Source organism: Amblyomma mixtum, chromosome 2 (genome assembly GCF_055824585.1).
Source record: "Amblyomma mixtum isolate Tamu chromosome 2, ASM5582458v1, whole genome shotgun sequence".
NCBI classification, from domain to species: domain Eukaryota; kingdom Metazoa; phylum Arthropoda; class Arachnida; order Ixodida; family Ixodidae; genus Amblyomma; species Amblyomma mixtum.
The window spans coordinates 114,388,035-114,407,249 of NC_143013.1; the positions used below are offsets into that span (position 1 = coordinate 114,388,035).

The 19,215-nt window shown below is 43.3% G+C and overlaps 1 protein-coding gene across 1 annotated transcript in view; it reads left to right on the plus strand.

The window, feature by feature from the left end:
• LOC149360634 (complement factor B-like) overlaps positions 1-19,215 on the plus strand; it is a 135,790-nt gene that overhangs the window by 72,639 nt on the left and 43,936 nt on the right. The window contains exon 13 of the mRNA XM_089572422.1: positions 9,372-9,575. Within this exon, the coding sequence (XP_089428548.1) occupies positions 9,372-9,575 (204 nt within the window). The remainder of the gene's footprint in view (positions 1-9,371; positions 9,576-19,215) is intronic.

Genomic DNA, 19,215 nt, shown 5'->3' on the forward strand with positions numbered 1-19,215 from the left:
GACGGTCGAAAGGTATCGCCTCATTTGATTTATTATTGCAGGCTATAAAATATTTGCAAAAATACTTTCGTCTAGCTTGTACGGCTGGATTTATTGACTCCCATCAAACATGTGCTTTTCGAGGCCGCAGTATCAAAACTCATATATATATATATATATATATATTGCACATTCAGTGTTGGAATCAGTAACAGCTGAAGCCGGTCAGGCTGCTTTAATTGTGAAGGATCTTGCGAAGGACGTTGGTAAGGTGTATCATGCATTTTCGTTTGTAGTCTTGAAACGTGCAAGCACTGGAGATGTATTGCTTAAGGGCATTATTCTGTGCCATGAATAGTTTTATACAAGATGTCCGTAAATTAGGAACTTACCAAAACCGATTGCACTATTCTCGTCTGTCCGGCAGGGTTGCCCATTATCACCCTCTTTATTAGTTCTGTATCTCGAACCCTTGTGCCTTAGTGTCATCAGATCATAAGCTGATCGAGGATTCTGAATTGAACAGTAGGAAAAGAGGCTTTTAGCCAATCTTTATGAGGTCATCATTTTGTGTTCTAATGAAAGCAGTGTACTTGAAGCTTTGCATTTAGCAGTGCACTTGTGTGACTCTGGCGCGGCTCTAAACTTCGGAGGAGAAGGATAAACTTTATTTGCACCTACAAATGTAGCAGATGGTGGGAGGTTATAGCCCCATCAAGTGGCCATGAGCCCATGGCGTTCGGCGACTTCTAGGGCTCTTGTCACAACCCGGATGTTTGTGTCCGAGTCGAAACTGAGCAATCTGGTCTCCCACTGGTCTAGATTCGAGAGCTGCAGACCTCGAGGGGAGCAGTCCTGGGGCAAGCTCAGAGTATGTGGTACAGAGTACCATGCTGGCCACATTGTTCACAGGAAGGGGAGTAGAACCCAGGGTATATGCGGGCATACATCGCGCGGTTGTGGAATGTGTTCGTTTGGAGTTACCTCCACACAACCTCTTGGGCTTTGATGAGAGAACTATGTGCGAAGCGATATAGAAGTCTACCTAAGAGGTAGTGCATGGGTATGTCATAAGTGTAACCATACCATCACTCGCCATCCACAGGACGGGCAACACTACATCGCGGTCGACGAATCCTCGGGCATAATTGTAGGCCGCCTCTTTCCCTGGATATTAGAAAATCTTGAGGATTTTGGTAGGGTTACTGGGGTACGAAACGTATTCGCTGTGGTGGCATAAACTGGGACTCTGATTCCTTATAGCATCCTGGTGTTCTCACTCATCACATCCTGAATAGTGGTTCTCATTTCGAATCGCAAATTCTTCTGTGAGGCGCCAAACGCAGGCGTGCATAGGTGAGGAACTGTCGATTTTTGAACAGCCACATTTGCAACATCTTCTTTGTTTCAAAGCTTGCCTATTTGTTGCAAGTGATGCGCTGTGCGAGGAAGAAGGTACACATTTTGCAAAGACTACTCGTGACCCTTTTGTGGCACTCCCATTGACAGCCGATGCCTAGAGACAATTTTTGTCTTTCAGCCGGTTTTACAGGAGTCGGCCTTGTTCACTTGTTTTATCACGACCTTGTTTCATGGTTTTTCTTCCTCAAAGCTGCAAGCCACCCTTTTCTACTGGCGGTGCTTGGAAGGCGACTAAAGGGTCGTTTGCCTTATTAGTTTGCTTTGACTGCTCACGGTCGTGAGGAAGCTTTGTGGGGTTTACTGAATGAGGTCGCTGATAGCTTTGATTTCCTGACATTTCGCGTTTATTTACGATGACAAAATCACTAATAGAATATCTTGTCCCTCTGACGGTGTATGGGCAGCATTACCTTTTTATAGGTTCCAGTGTATTGAAACAAGCTCAACGAATATATACTAATTCAGCTGCAAAACTCTTTCTTTACCCTCCACCCTTCTACTGTATCGGTCAGCGCCTGGCTTGGCGCCAAGGGGGCTTTCGTGGCATGGCCGGTGAACTGTCACCTGTGCGGCCAATCAGAGACGATTGATTACTGCTTTGTGTCGTGGCATGATGTAGTGATTTTCTCCAACAGACTTCAACGGACAATTCAAAAAGGTGCGGAAGCCACCGCATACTACTACTCTTCAACGGTTGTCGATTCCTCTCGGACCGGCATTAGCCATTTCACTTAGTGCACATGACAGTGACCCAAATATGTTATATCCAATAGGTTACGGGTCGCCACGCCATGGCACGTCTTATGACCGTACTCAACCATCTGTGAAGTTTGTAAAATTAAGCGTCCTGTTTTGTCCCTGCATGGTGAATTACAATCACGATTCCGAATAGCGCTGTGAATCTGCAAGAATAGTAGCGTACTCCTTATGCGCCCTCATTATCCGCCCTCAGCGTGGTCGCATGCTTCCGGAGGTGATGATGAATGGAGCATCCCATTTTGTCTAAATGACCTTTACGAAAGCTTAACAGCGTATCAGACGCCACAGATGTTTTGCATGGCAAGTACGCACTTTTGCGATTGGTGCCGCGGCGGCGTCTTTCCCTCGTCTTATCTTCCTGGGCATCCCTGCCACTCCGAAACTAAGGTACAACAACATATGTTTTGTGCTTATGTCGGTCGTCTCGTTATGACTCCGATTTGAGGCTTCCAGGCATCAACAAAGACTCAGTGTAGGCTTGAAGAAGGTTAGGCCGGAAACAAGCCACTTCTAGACAGAAGCAGGACTGAATCCCGTGCGAGCATAATATAGCGAGATATATCCTTATAGAAAATGACGCCACCCCCTTTTAACAAGCAGACAGTGCCACGAATACAGTGGTAGAAGCGTCTTTCTTGCTCTGAGCTTGTGAATTTAACACAGGAACTCAGTGTTATCAGAGACATTCACAGTTATAAAAATTGCAGTACGTTATTGTGGTCATCGAAATATATAACGCAAGCAGAAGAAGACTTCAACGAAATTAAGGTCCTGTACACCATAGCTTTTATGCTCTCCTTTTCCCGAGAACTCTCTTGTTTTGGAAGTATTAATACTCAAGATGCGCTGCTTCGTCATAGAGCAGGGACAGCAGGCTGGCGTCCACCCCCCTAGCGACAGCCTAGGAGTACACTGCAGACCTTGGAAAGGCAGACATTAGAAGTGTGTTCTAGAAACACGGAGGTAACCGAGCGTAGAAGACTCAAAACAGCACGACAAATTTCCGAAGTCTTGCAGACACACTTATGCTGCCCTGACATGCACGTTCGCGTAGCTTCAATTTACCTCTTCTATGAAAGCAACAGAGTGCGTGTGTTCAGTTTTGCCTGCGATGGAGCTTTGTGACGGCCATGCGACTACCCTTACTTTTCCAGTAAGCGATGGCTGAAAGCCAGCCCTCGTCGTCTCCACTGAACTTCTTTTTTTTTTTTTATTCGAGAAGTCTGCCATGAGGCATAAGTTGAGCTTCTACTCGCTTTTGCTAGGGCAGTGTTGAGTTTTCAATCATCTAGTACCGACTGATGACCCAAGGAGTGTTCCTTGAACATGGCAATTCTTAATTTCTTAATGCTCAGTAGTGATCCCAACGTCACACATTAGTAATGAAACGGGGAAAAATTAGTGGTAATGACACTCGCAGTAATGTTGAGGAGCAAGGCCAGCTGGTTCCGTCTCCTTTTGCAACTACACCATTCGCTTTCAATGCTGCTCCTGCATGTGATGAGTAACGACTGTAATTCGTCTCGGCACGGTTGCAATGGGTGCTTCATGCTGTGGGAAATGTGTTTTCACGGAGCTGTCATGCGACTCGTTTCCGGTGAGTGCGGCGAGAGTAGCCGTCCTACGTTCCCATGTCCGCACTTACGAAGCTCTTGCCTACCGCATACGTGCCGCTTTCAAAGTATGGTTCTCCGCCTTGGCTGCATGCATGGCTCTCCTGCAACGTTATTGATGTACCGTCATACCGTTGGCGGCAGTATCATAACTGCTTTTGTTGATCATGTACAGGCGCTCAGGGTACTGTGCAATGCAGTCATCTCAGGTTGCAATCTTGAGCGGCGTTTCAAGGTGTATGGCGGAGTCTTGAAAAAGCCCTAGCGTCCTCCTGAGAAAGATTAAATGAGCCTGAAGTGCGATGCAGCGGCTATATGCACGAAGCGTGAAGTGATCGTGGAAGCTTTTTGCGAAGAACTCGACTAGTCGTTTGCCAAGAAACTTGCGCTACCATTAACTGTTCACGTCGACAAGCACAGGCATTTTCATGGCCGTAGGGCAGGAAAAAAGAACATGCATTTGGTGATCGTGTTTTTAGCTGCTTGCCTCAAAAGTCAATTTTAACGTTTCCTTGCAGCACTGACACAGCTGCAAAGCCTAAAGCCTATACAGGTAACGTTGTTGCGTTTAGTAGTAGACTGCCAGTGTAAGATGGTTCTCCTCATTGCAGAACCAAGATATCCGCACGTAGTATTATAATGGCGTTAGTGGCCACCTACGGTAGTGAAAGAAAAAACATTGCAGTTGTTGGAATGTTTATGTTGTGGTACTGAAATGTGACAACGATGTTGCTGGGGCGACATTACCACATTTATTACCCCATAGCAACCAATCTTTATCAACACATTAAGCGGAAATGAGCTGCTTTAGCAAAATTATTAGAGAACTGCTGTTATAGTGTTCGATTGTTCCGAGAACTCAGAGGCTTTTGGAAGGCGAACCATGTCCTCTTTAATACCTGGATATGTAGGATGGTTCAGCTAAGGCTTGTCACAATTTTAATTTTAAGAGCGCCTTTATCGGCATTGCATTGTTAGCGGTGTAGTACATCAGAAAGCAGCTAAGTCATCATAACTAAGAGGCTGGTTAACTAATACTGAACAGTTTGATTCGGTTTGGTTTATGGGGCCTAACCTCCCAAACCGACTCAGGCTATTTGAGACGGAATACTGAATAGTTAAAGTTTTAATTTGAACTATTTCTGTTAGGCTCCTTGATTATTGAGATGCGTATAGTAAGCAATCTCCATATCGTAGTTTAGACGTTCGGAAACACAGTCAATGTCGGTGCTGCAAGCCAACATAGGTTCGCTACATCACACCACAAAGCCTGCACTTTCGTGCAAATTGCAGGCAAAGAAATTTCTCTAGTGCACCTAACTTGTCCAAATAGCAAAAAATTGTTGAACCACAGCGCTGAGATTAACCGCGTTTTCGAAAGACTAAAACTCATATGTATATCACATACGGTGAGTTTCAGGCCTCTCAATAAATAAGGAGTCTAACAGTAGTTAAAGGTTAGCTATTCAGTCTTAGTTAACCAGCCTGCTTGTTAGCATGTCTTAGTTGTATTCCGTCGTACTACAGCACTGACACTGCTGTGCCGAAAAAAGCGCTCTTCTAACTGAAGTGCATATTTTAAAAAATTGTGGGAAACCTTAGGTGAAACACCGTGTATAGATACACAGTCTAAGAGAAAATGTTGAATGGTTTCTGCACTGTTTTTGCACGCCAAACTAAAAAAGATGTCCTTCAGTGTACTTCTATACTGACTAGTTTCGTGGCAACTTGTATCTGGGTCAGAAAGGATGGCATTGCCTATTGAATTATAATTTAGTATTTGAATCCAGATTTGGTTTCCCCAGTTGAGTAGTTAATAATTTGTTCTTTTATTTTTGTTCTATTTAAAAGCCTCCGTTTAGAGGCTATTAAATAACCTCTAAATTATTATGTTTTATATAATATATTATTTTCTATCATGTTATGTTCTATAATATGTGGTTATGTTCTAAATATATTATGTTCTATTTAATAGCCTCAGTATGTTCGTGGTAACTTCCTTTTCGCTGTTGCCTGTATGCTCTTCGTAAGCTTCCTGTTTCTTTTCCTCTACGGCGTCTGCATCTTTTTACTCCACAAGCGTCAAAAGACTGGATACTCACCTCATTTTATACATTTTTTGAGCGCAGCATCTTGGGCGCCCGTTTCTGCCTTCCGCGTCGTAGTCGTTGGCGTTGTCGATGTAGCAGGCTAACCACTTTTCCGATTACAGAGCGAAACGCCGCGTGAAAGGTGGCTGCCATGGGAAGATCCCGAAGGTTGGATAGCAGCGTAACACGCCTCCTGCCAGCAGTGAAGAGTGACGCTCAAATTTTTTTGATGACATGAAATTATTTTAATGACTTATGAAACGGTATTTTGCTCTCTGCTTCGCACGGTTGAAACCTATAGTCGGATACAATTTAAGAGGGCAGCGGCTTTTTCCCGTCAAAGGATCCCCTACCAGCCAATGGCGTCAGCCGATTTTCATGACCCTGCTAGTGTCACAAAGAAGGAAGTGGTAGATAAAAGGTGATAGTCCCCCCCCTCCATAGTCGGGGATAGACCCCTCTCTCCGTTGTGGCACCGCTCCCGGCATTGTTATCCTAGCAGCGTCATGAGAATCGGCCGACGCCATTGGCGGGGGTGGGGGGGGGAGGTCCTTTGACGGGGAAAAGCCACTTCGTTCTTGAGTTGTATCCGACTATAGAACAATTCAAGTGTATAAGAGGCGCTAAAACAGTGTACAAACCGCTGCTTGTTGAATCTCTAGTCTTTGTAGCACACCTGATGGCAAGCGCACTTCGCAAATACCAGCCCCAGGACCAGCACAAACCTAGTATTACGTAAGATCTATAGTGAACTCATAGTGCTCTGCGCCTCCTTATTGCCGTGGTCCTCTTTCTGTCAATGTTCAGGTGTTGTTTTATTGGTATTAAATATCATCTTCCTTTAATTTATCCACATATCGATAGATTTGTACTCCCCTACAGGGAACATTTTGTTTATGCGAGGTGGCTGCATAGCAACACCTGCTGTTGAAAGACGCAGCAGGATAATATTTTTTGTTGTTAAATAAGTGCAAATGTCGCAGTGGTCATTGCTGTGAATGGGTTATTATGCCTCTGTATCTACTTCACGAATTACTAAAGCCGGTAGTAGGATGGCAAGCTTGGCTAGCTGGGTTACGTTCATTTCAAAAGAATTATACAGCGATAACAGAGACGCCGGGCGAGGAAGAGGTGCACAATGCAGTTGCGAAACAGCGCTTGTGTTGTGTGCCTATTATTTGTCCATCGTCTCTGTTCGCGCTGTATATTTCTTTTAAGATGTACTAAAACTGTGTTTTCACATAACTTCTAGACCATCTTCAATATTAAGGTGATCGTTGAGGCACAGTTTCAGAAAAATATCGCGCATGTTTCAATTGAAGTGGCCAGTGAATTACCGGAGGGTAGTGCGCCACTTTCCGCAACAATGACGTCCGCTTTCACTCTCGCAAAGAATCTCAGAGGTTTCATCTCGTCGGGGCACCTTTAACACTTCTGATGAACTTCTCATCCTTCTGTAGTGAAACCTAAATCACCACATTCGTCCATAGACGAAACCACACAACTCTGATATGTAGACCGCATCGCTGCGTTTGTACAAAAACCGATTTCTATCGCAACTTCCGGTGTCCGCTAAGCACCTGCTCAGTGCTGCTAGGTGCCCCTGATTGAACACACTATGTGGCGCTGAGGCTGATTCGGAGTTCTTTTGTAGATCGCATATAGCGCTCTTTGATCACTGTTTTTACTAATGGTGTTCGCATGAACGCGTTTGATACTATGGTTTTCACCGAACTCCGCGAACAGAAGAGAAGCCCATCACTAGGCTCTCAAGACGAACATTTGAGATCTGCGCGCTCTAATGATATTCTGATCACATCTGCAACTCTCATAGGGCTGTTTTTAAGTTTTGAAGTCCAGCTGTTCGTATCAAGGCTTTTTCGCTGTGTAGATAAGACATTTCCCTATTTTGGTAAATTTCGTACATGCACGGCGATTTACACAGCTTTTCAGCACTGAGCCACGTGGTAAGGTCCTTGCGCTATCTACACAATTCTGTTCAAAGTGAACTCGCAGCCGTTTTTGAGATTTTGCTACAGGTAGCAGTGATCTTTCTCTCTAGATGAGTTCAGGTTCCTTCTGGTCGGAAATTGTTTGATTTTTTTCTGTGATTTTGCAAACACAGTACATTATGCTGTGCACTAAACCGAAGCTTGATAGCGCGTCGTCTCCAAATTACCCGCCAGTATTAAGGACCAGTTCTTTGGGTGTTAATGTGGTCCAACAGAAGGTGCTTCCGCAATCTCTGCGGTGTTTATCTGGAAAATCCTGGCATTTTAGTTTCAACAGTTTAAACCATTATGGCAGCGACGGAACTATAGGCAGCGTGGACTGCACCACTCGAGCCTTATTGCCTGATATGTTGGAGGCGGCAATGAAATCTCGCTGAAGACCCTAACCATTGTTGCCTGGGTATCTATGTTTTTGCTCCCAGCTGTCAGCTATTTATGTATCATCAGACGTCCCGCAGTATTCTGTTCCCGGTGCACTTCTTTGTTTGTACGTCAGTGACCTACCCTAATTGTGCGTTTTATTTCACAATTAAACTACCTTCATATCATGACTTCCTTCTGAAACTTATGTATATGGCGTGGTACAGTTTATGAGCATTAATTTCTTTTAAACTAGTTTAATCTTCGCAAACGTCTTATTTCTGGCTCCAATAGCTGGATGACAATTGTCTAAACAGAGTGGTGGAATAGACTTCACCATTACATTTACGTATGAAATTTGATGGGGCAAACAAGTTGATCCGGTTTTAAAAAAAACTCTCCAACGGCATCGGATACTTGCACCACACTTGGCATGCTGCACATTAAATCCTGGGTGAAATCGAAAATTCTACTCCACCCAATCGATCAATACTGCTATGTCGTTTCGAAACCTGACACGTTTTCGATGTAAAGAAACTGGAATCGAGTGAAAAAAGGCTGTCCATTCTATATTGTACTAATCTTCCAGATATTTTGCTGTCTTTTCATGTCTGTCATCTGGAGTTCAATCCACCCTCCTTACCTGTACGCATGAAATGTGTAAAGTCTTTGCCCACTCGGCTAGTTGACTCGGCAAATATTTGAAATTTTTAAGCCTTCGTTGTTAACAAGCTGCTGTAAAATAAACGCTCAATCCTAAGCCTTGTTAAATTGCACCTTTTATCCGCGCCTTCTAGAACTTAGCTATCCCGCTGCTGGCCCTGTACCTGCTCTGCCTCTGAAAACACTTTGAGATGCTGTTATTTGTAGCTGACATACTTTTACTGTGCGTTTTCTTATGTTTTCGTAGTGTGAAATATGCTGCGAATTGTTGAAACATATCTTTGTCCATTTTTACCTCCTCACGCTGTAGCCGCAGGCGACGCTGGACTGTTTAAAATCGAAATGAAATAAATACTGTAGTGCCAAAGTGCTCGCACAAATGTGGCAACAAGGTCCCATAATGTAGTTTTGGACGTCGTAACAAATTTAGAGAGCTAGTATTTTAGCAACTAACAATTTTTTCTAACACCCAGGAAAGGCGAACATCGGCGGCGACGCATATGAAGAAGCTGATCGCTTGAAACATGCTGGTGTGGAGATGTACTGCATCGGAATCACTGGACAGCGGAATGACGAGGCACTTAACAGGCTTGCCTCCAAACAAGACAATGTGTTTATCCTACGCGACTACGATGCCTTACACTGGCTAGCCGAGAAGCTCACCAATGGCACCATAGGTGAGGAACTGAATAGCCTACCGCTCTCTAGTAATAAAGCTTTAGGCGCACCTGCAATAAGTTCGGTCTTCTATCCCATCTCGCACTGTGCTCGAAGAGGGTGTGATTCATTTGAGCCGTTGCTGCTGGATGTCTTCAGCCCTTTGCCTATCTAAGCGATGAGCAGCACACATGGGAAAAAAAAGCGCACTGTTAGTGTAAGTGTGTATGACACTCTCGTCTTCCTCCAGTGAAGATGAAGTCATTCGGTGGTGCATACCCTCGAGTGGTGGCGAATTAGTTCTCACATGAGTGTAAGGTGCGTGCACATAACACTACTTTTTACTGTTCGTATTCCTTCTGGTTTCATTATTTGTGTTTGTCAAGAAGCTATTTCCAGTTTGTTAAATATAAACCTGACTGCTTTCTTTCTGGTGCTTTTATTTTGGTTAGTGTAAGGGAAACAAATGATGTTAGGATATCTTACAAAAGTCTTGAGAGTTGACAGTTTAGTTTGAGAACGGGCTAGTGGCTGATGTCTAAGAAACAGGAGTCGTTTTAGAACTGTTAAAGTAATTCCATTTACTTGTGCTCTCCAACTGAGGTAATAGAGAAGACTGAGATATTTATGATGAATGACCGAAGTTACCACTATGCCATTAATAAAGTATGGAAAGTGTTATTTATGTTTTAGCCCTGTTGATGTCACAGAATCAGATTTAGCTGGGTTGAGTGTCCTCTGCCACTCTATGGAATATTTTTTTAGTTCTCAACAGTGATACTTGTGCCTCACTTTCTAACATTTTAACCGTGGCGAGGGCTGTTGACTGTAATCATAATTATTGATAAAAATTAACCTTAGCCTTAAACTTCTTCAAGGGACGATGCACAGTTCTACGTATTCCGCATTTATAGTCATTTACTCTCATACATAGAAAGAAATTATGAACGTATTTATACTCGTTACATAGAACTGATGAATACCGTACTCAATAGTTCTCTGCATACTCAGGAATGAACTTTGTATGTAAAATATCTTTTAAACGTTGTGTAATTTTTGTGGTTACCATTATAAGAGCGATGATAGATATAAATATCATCCACTTCTCCAACTGCGCGGCATGCTCTAGTATGGAGGCATGCTCTAGTTGCATGCTCTAGTTGGTTCATGAGGAGTTATTCCTAACTATTCTAGCGTTGATACTATCGTGTATAACTCGTCAAAAGAAGCCGCATTCATATTTAAGCGGGCCTGCCTGAATCTCTGCTAATCGAAAGGCAGAGGCATGCTTAGCTATACTAATGTTAGTTCAATTTCACGCGGAAAATGAAGAGGCAATGTTATTAAGTAATGCAGATTTGCCAAATTTGGTGCCTTGCACAACCAAAGTGGTCAACAATGATTTTGCGTCCACACTCAGATTTTTAATATAGGATGAAAATTTTTATTTCCTATTGAGGGAGCTGTGATTTCACGCAACACTCATTTTGAATTTTTATGGTCTTTCGCGGTACATATTTTCTTTCGTTTTACTTTTATTTAGAGTCCTAAAAGAACAACACAAATGCTTCCTCAGTTCCCTTGAAGAAGGCGCGTTTATGTGCGAAGACAAGGAGCTATGCTTTTTAGAGAGAAAAAAAGTCCATCTCAGAAAAACAATTTGGATCAAGAGATAAAACAGACGCTTTCACTGGGGCGGTGGAGGGGGAAAGCAGTGCGCGATTAATAAAAAAGAAAGCCCCCGACTTGCTACAGCATTCGGAATCGGACCGCCCCTGAATTGTCGGTCTAATGATCTGAACCGGCAACTGCAACAAGTAAAAACCTGATTTGCACTCGCAGCACAATTATCCAGATGCGCTGTGAAAAGGTACATGTGTAATGTTTGGTTACTTCATGGTGTCCGGATGAGGGAGAAGAGGGGTGAAGTACTTTTAAGCATGAACGGCCACGAAGGCCGCCTGTTCGGTAATGCTCGGGAAAGGTCTCCATGCTATGATTTTCTACGATGAGCAAAAGATATTGGCTTTTATAAACAATGATGGACATACGAGTGCAAGGAGGCAAAATGACTTATCTTCCTAGAGGTTAAACAGGTACAAGCAGGAAATATATTGTCTATGAAACTCGGGACAAAAGTTATGGCTCTAAATAGGCTCAAGTGCGAGAGAAAACATGTGGTAGGGCAAGCAAATATTGGTACTAGACGAATTCAAACAGAAATGCGTGGCAAAACCAGGGACAAGTTCCAGATACCATTCAAAACCATTTAGACGATGGTGAAAAATTTAAGTTTCAGAACAAAGACTCGAAAGAGCCAACTGAGAGCGACTCTGGAGCAAATCCTTGGATTGCAGATGCGACAAAGCAGAGAGTATTCTCCGCTGAAGCAGCCCGTTCTGATGTCTGCTTCGGCACAGAGGACAATAGCCGCTTGGGCAGCAAGTAGAACTTCCTGCGGTCTCTTTCTGCAGGAAAAAGAGTTACAGGATGGTTCTACGCCCTTGATTTGTGTAACGCAACTGTACACCTACGATAAGAAATCCTCCTTCTGAACGGCAGCCAGAAATTAACGCTTCTTAGCACTCGCTCTGAATAAATACCATTAATTCATTCGTCAACAGATAGCATGCACGCGTGTACACTAGTTGGAATATAGCCTATCTCTGATGTAATTATGACTGCGTTGTCTAGTGAAGGGATCCTCCGCTCTATAGTAGTCATTCAGATTTTTTCTGCGTCTGTTCGCAAGGAGCGACCAGATAAACGACCAATGTTGGTTGTTTACAGAAATACTCCTGTTAGCGCCTATAAACTATGCATGATTCGTCGCAAAACACAATAAAGATATGTCACTTTTCATTGCCGCTATGATCTGAATGTGCGAGTTCACAATGTGACGCAGCTTTGCTTTCCTATGTAGAGAATTATTATGGAACTCAAACTCGCTCCGTTAGCTTTATGAATGCTGTGTCTGGGTACCGATCCCATAAACGCAGGATGAAAAAATTGTTTTGGCTGCGACATTTCAATGCTGATGAAATGCAGAAATGATCATAAAAATTACATGGATACGGCCGGCAAATCAAAATGCAGGCATGCCATGGTCCTAAAGAAAGCGGAGGAAACTCTAAAAAAGGATAAATCAATTATGTTTCTTGATCTTTTTAAGCGACAATGCACCCCTCCGTGCACATTAGGTTGGCCGGATGAGATTAGGCAGTTTGGTAAGATCAGGTGAGCGCACCTGCACCATGAACGAATGCATAGGATATGTATTTGAGGTACCCTTGTATAGCAGAGGTTGTGGTGCAGCTGATGACAACAATATGTCCATAGGCAGACAGCAAGCAACTGGCTGATTGCCTTCATGATTAACAGGGCGAATGATAAGATGCTTCTCTGATGCAACCCAAGCCACAACAGGACGCTGCACCGCGAGTTGGTTGCCGCGTTGAACGCGAAGTTAAGATTACTGCAAAAAATCAAGAAAAAGTGGAATCGCCAAACACTTGCCGAATTTTAGTAGAGCAGAACGATGGGCCGTCTTGTGTCCTTCTGCGCAAAGTGTTCTTGAACTTGCCTAATGTCGAGTGCCAGGAAGTAGAAGATTATCCCTTCTTTGGCGTCTTTTAATGTAGCAGCCAAGTCGGAGGAGGCGTGAGCATGTCAGTGAATCCTTCTTCATCCGGACTACTGCTCCCCAAGAAGGGCCTTATGTCATGATGTGGAGCACATAGCGACCTCGACACTGCGACTCGAGAAAAATCTTTAAAAGTTCGGGCATCGGTCGCATAACGCTCCCATAGAAATCCAATGAGGAACGTTTTTAATGTTAACAAAATTTGAATAGCTAAAGAATCCAAGCCTGCCGAGAGGAGATCTGCGACATATTGATATATTGATTGTTATATCAATGTCTTGTGACTTATGAAAAAAAAAAATTGCTTTAAGGAGGAATTCTAGAGGCCCGTGTGCTGTGCGATGTCAGTGCACGTTAAAGAACCCCAGGTGGTCGAAAGTTGCGGAGCCCTCCACTACGGCGTCTCTCATAGCCTGAGTTGCTTTGGGACGTTAAACCCCAATAAACCAAACCAAACATTCCAGAAAAACTTGCATGTCATGAGGATGAATGCGAGAGGGCCGCAGGAGGAGGTCTTTGCCTTTCACTTGGTTGGTTTGAAGACTGGGGAAACCAATGCGGACCGCCGCTCCTCTGGTAGCATACACGACGCGCACACTTGTTAAGCAGCCGCGCGAAATGCACACCGTTGTGCACACCGTTGTGCACACCGTTGTGCACACCGTTGTGCACACCGTTGTGCACATCTGTTGTGCACTGCTGTTGTGCACACCATCATGTTACTTGCCTCATCCGTGGCAACACGTTGGCTGTTACGACGCCATCTTGTGAGGATCATTTCTCAGCCTCACCACCGACAGCATTTCATCTAAAGGGGTTAGTGAGGTGTTCGTCTTAAAAATGAGGTGGAATTCATATTGTGACAGATTCTGGCATCTTACAAGATGTGGAAGCCTTAAGCGGATAAGTTGAGCGGCCATAAGATAGTGACATCTCATTCAGCCTTTATTTGAAGGGTGAAATAAGAGGTAGGAAGAAGCACATCCACCACTTAGCAGGAAAATGGAACGAAGAGTAGTTCAGGATCCTGGTAGAGAACAGATATTGCGCTTGCTACCAAGACGGCGACTGCAGTGTTCAAGCGGAAATGATAATGTCACAATCATAATTACATAATACATAATACATAAATCATAATACAGCTGTAAATACACTTAATAAATTAGACATAACTGAAGCTCACAAAAAAAAAAACAATCAGGTTACATCAAAACAAGTAAAAAATCAGAGCGCATATCGCAGAATGAAAACAACAACAAAAAGCAACTGCATACAATAAAAACAAACGACAAGAGAAATGACGTTTAAAAGGCAGTAACATGCGCGCATATAAAACAATTGGAACAACCGTAAAAAGAAAAAAAAAGATGACAGTGTTAAGGATTCTCGAGTTTATGACAGCAACAGGTTGGTTAAAGCAGATTTAAACATCGAATTATCAGAAATTTCGACGATAGATCCGGGAAGGTGATTCCAGCTTACGGACGTACTTGGGATGAATGAATGGTGATAATGGTTGGTTTGGCATGCAGGAATACCAACGTTATGACGATGGTCAATGCGATGTGAAATGTAAAAGGGTGGTAAAATCATTTTATTCTTAAGAATGGGATTATCGTAGTAAATTTTATGGAACAGGCAAAGACGGTATATTTTCCTACGTTGTGACAGCAGGGGTAGTGACAAGCTTGTTTTCATAGTCGTGACGCTGGAGTTGCGATGATAATTTGAAAGAATGAAACGAGCCGCCCGGTTCTGGATGGATTCCAGTTGATAGATGAGAGTCTCTTGACTGAGGTCCCAAACAGATGCAGCATATTCCAGTTTAGTACGAACTAACGATTTATAAAGAAGTAATTTTACAGAACTATGAGCAAGATAAAAATTTCGGCGTAAGTAGCCCAGCATGCGATAAGCGTTGTTAGTTATATAATCTACATGCGTGTTCCAAGAAAGATTAGAAGAAATAAATACGCCTAGATATTTGTAACAAGACACAGATTCGATGCTGCTGTTATTAAGATGATACGTGGGCAGTGAAGTATTACAATTAGAAACACGCATGTGCTTGCATTTCTTAGGGTTTAGTTGCATGCACCAGGTGTTAGCCCAGTCAAGAACATGATCGATATCGGACTGAAGAAGAGTTACATCAGCGTTACTGTCAATTTCGCGGTATATGACGCAGTCATCTGCAAAAAGGTTAATTGATGAACATATGCTAATAGGCAAGTCGTTGATATATATTAGGAAAAGCAAAGGCCCCAACACAGAGCCTTGTGGTACGCCTGATTCGACTGGCGAAGTGAAGGAGCAAGTGTTATTTACTGTGACAAATTGTGAACGATCAGTAAGAAAAGAATGTAACCATGCAAGAATCTTAGTATCAAGGTTAAGTTTGCTTAGTTTGAAAAAAAGCAGTTGATGTGAAACTTTGTCAAACGCTTCGGAAAAATCTAGGAATATACAATCGACAATCCAACCCGAGTCAAGGATTGAATTCAGATCATGCGTAAACGATAAGAGTTGTGTTTCACAGGAAAATGATTTACGAAATCCATGCTGATAATCTGTAAAAAAGGCATTTGACTGTAGGAATGATGCGAGGTGAGAGTAAATTACATGCTCCATGATTTTGCATGGAATGCTCGTTAGAGAAATGGGTCTATAATTAAGCGGTGAATGTTTATCTCCAGACTTGTGCAAGGGAATCACCTTCCCGACCTTCCAGTCGCCAGGAATGCAGGCTGTGTCAAGAGATTGCTGGAAAAGATGAGAAAGAATTATAGCGCTGTATACTTTAGTCCTGATCAGAAACTTTGAATTGAAGTTATCAACCCCACATGATGAAGAATTTTTTTGTTTTTCTATCATTTTTTCCACGCCACCAATATCAAAGATAATAGGGTCCATTGGAAAAAGTCAGCATCGGGAATGTGTGTGGTACAGAACAAACATTTTTTTTGAAAAAGCAGAGACAAATACAGAGTTCAGAACATTCGCGCACTCATCAGGCCGGATAAGTACGTCGGCTGAGTCCTTAAGGGCGATAGCAGTATCGTCTTTTTTGTTAGCGATGTTCCAGAATTGCCTAGGGTTACGAATTAACAGAGATTGTAATTTAGTATTGAAAAATGAATCCTTCGCGAGCTTGAGTGCTTTTTTGTATTCGGTAGCTGCGGCCTGATAAGCATTCCAACGATCTTGAGAACCGGTTAGTTTTGCCTTTCGAAAGATACGTTTTTTCTTGTTACTGAGCCTTTTCAACGTTTGACTGAACCTTGGTGATTGCCGGTTAGATGCGATAACTATGCGCGGAACATATTTATCGAAGAGCGATGAAACTTTATCTGCAAACAAATTCCAGTTGGCGTCCACGGAGCGGTCGTGAAATCTGGGTAAGTAATCGTCTAAAAAAACAGACAGTTCACGGTTAACGGCATCAAAATCAGCATTTTTGTAGTCCCGGATATATTTCTTGTAGTTTCTCTGGTGAGGCACGGTGTAGGTTAAAGAAAAATGAAGCAGTAAGTGATCACTTAACCCTTGTAGATACGATATGGGCTGGAAAAGATCAGGTGAAGTGGTGAGCACTAAATCTAAGATGTTAGAAGTAGCAGACGTAATTCGAGTTGCCCGCATTAAAAGCTGCGACAAGTTGAAATCACTGCACAAATTCAAAAATTTGTCAGCTTCACTAGAAAAAGGATTTCAATAGGAACGCACATTAGACCACACAACATTGGGAAAATTAAAGTCTCCTAGTAAAATGAAAGGATTATTCGGGTACCGCAGTGTAACCATATGAATGACGTCATGAAGGTCGTCAGGAAAGGTGGGTGAACAGGACGGAGGACGATAGCAAACAGCTACTATTAATTTCCTAGAGCACGTGCGAACTTCAACTAGCACAAGTTCTAAGGCGTTTGTGAAGTGAATAGGAAATGACAGAAAAGTATCAGAGACGGCTATAAGTACGCCTTCGCCGCACCTAGCACCTAGATTGTGCGCGAATGACAAAAAAAAGATGGAAAAATGGAAAAACAGGGTTGAAGGCGCGAATTTTGCTAAATGGATATGGATCGCAACCAACTAGCCCGGCAGATGGTGTAATTCAGGTTAAATGATGGACCACTGCACTGGCCGGTGGCTGTTTCTATCACAGCCAACGGTAAAGAATGTGCCACCCATGTTGGCCTATTCGTTTTTGAAAGCAGGCGGGGTCCAAGGACCACGCGACGAGCGGGTAGACCTGGCGTAGTATTGATCTCGCAATTCAACTACACTTCATAGAAAAACAGGTCTTTGGTTATTCAAATCAAGTCGGCACTTTATGAAACGAGAGTGATAAAGAAGCAGTGAAAGCATGGTGAAATCTAAAAAGCAGCACATATATCCTGTACATTTTTGCGGCACGCTCGTGATACATCAACCTTTGCAGCATGAAAATTATGTAAAAGACGGGGAAACGTGTTTACTAGGCTATATGTACGATATATTGTACGGCATGTTGGAATGTGCCACAGTTCGCTGTGTCTGCTATGGCAAACTTGTACATTTAACGAAAGGTGTGCCTTGTCGCGCAATTAATTCACATTCTGCTTTATGTCCATCTTATATCTTTCAGCCAACCTAACTTTATGCATTTCAGACACCTTTACGGCATTGAACTGGCGGAATAAATCGCATGGGTTTATATCAGAACCGACGTTTAGTATTGCACGTAGAGCTTTCTTCTGTAAAACGTAAATATTATTTTTATTGCTACCTCTAGTTGTTCTCCAAAAAACTAAGTGCGCATGGTTTAACTGGGACATAAAAACGAATTATACAGGATAAGGTCAACTTTGCATGGAAGTAATTGACGATGCCGGCTAATGATACCTGTGACACGAAAAAGCTTACTGATGACAGCGTTAACATGATTGCCCCAGCTAAGCTGGCTGTTGAAATGTACAAACACTATAGTTTCCAAACCTAGCTGAGATCACATGGTAGAGTAATGTATTTATTTTTGGGTTTGAATATAGCAGCCTTCGGAGCCTCGGAACTTCGGAGCCTTTTCTTTCCCCGCTCGCCGAACATGATGTCCAAACTACCGAACTATTTGGGTCACGTGGCTACCTCGCACCAGTCTCATTATGTGCCGGCCTACCGGCGATGCATAGCAAAGAGGCCGACCTAGCGTGGGCGCCGAACCGGCGAAGTGGCTGTGGTACACTGTTTTCATGTACTCAAGGACCGTACTACCTTTAATCGAGTGAAGTTCATCACGTAGAGAGACGAAAACAGTCTCCTACAAATTAGACGGAGTGCGACGCGGACGAAGCAAACAGGCCAGGGACCACGAGTAAAACCACTTAGGCGCAGTAGGCGCCAGCACGTGTTACGAGTCGAGGGTGCGCAGTACTGATGATGGCGATAGCCTCGTTACAATCACTATGTTCGAAAGTCTCGGGACGTTTCTTTCCAGTGCTAACAGCAGCGATCAACGCAAGTATAAAAGATGCCTAGCACGAGGTGCCTTCTGTGGTGTATCTGTGGCTGCATTTTGGACAATACGTTTTCGCCTCTCGTTTTTCTTGGTGGGCAAATGTAACTGAGGTGCTCATTAGGGCATGGATTGCAAAATCTGTGCTCAGTGCAGAAGTGCAATGCCCTCGTAGGTCACAGTCACAGCTTGACGAAACAAAATGGTTGGGTGGTAACTATGTCGACCAATGTAGAAACTGATGTTGCTATGCTGATCATATTCCTAAATCTGAGTTGGTGCACTGTGAATGGAGTAAGGATGTGCTATGGAAAAAAAGGCTGATGTGAAATGAATAGAGTGTCTCCAACGTCTCCACCTGTCGATGCCCCCCAAAAGGCTTTTACATTCTGCTTCCGTAACGTTGTCGCTATGAGGGGCCTCGATGTTTTGCTTGTGATTCAGATTTCGCTCGCAGTCTGAGGCACAGGGTAAAACATCAACGGACCAGTCGAAGACACCATGAAATATACTTCGACCGCACTAC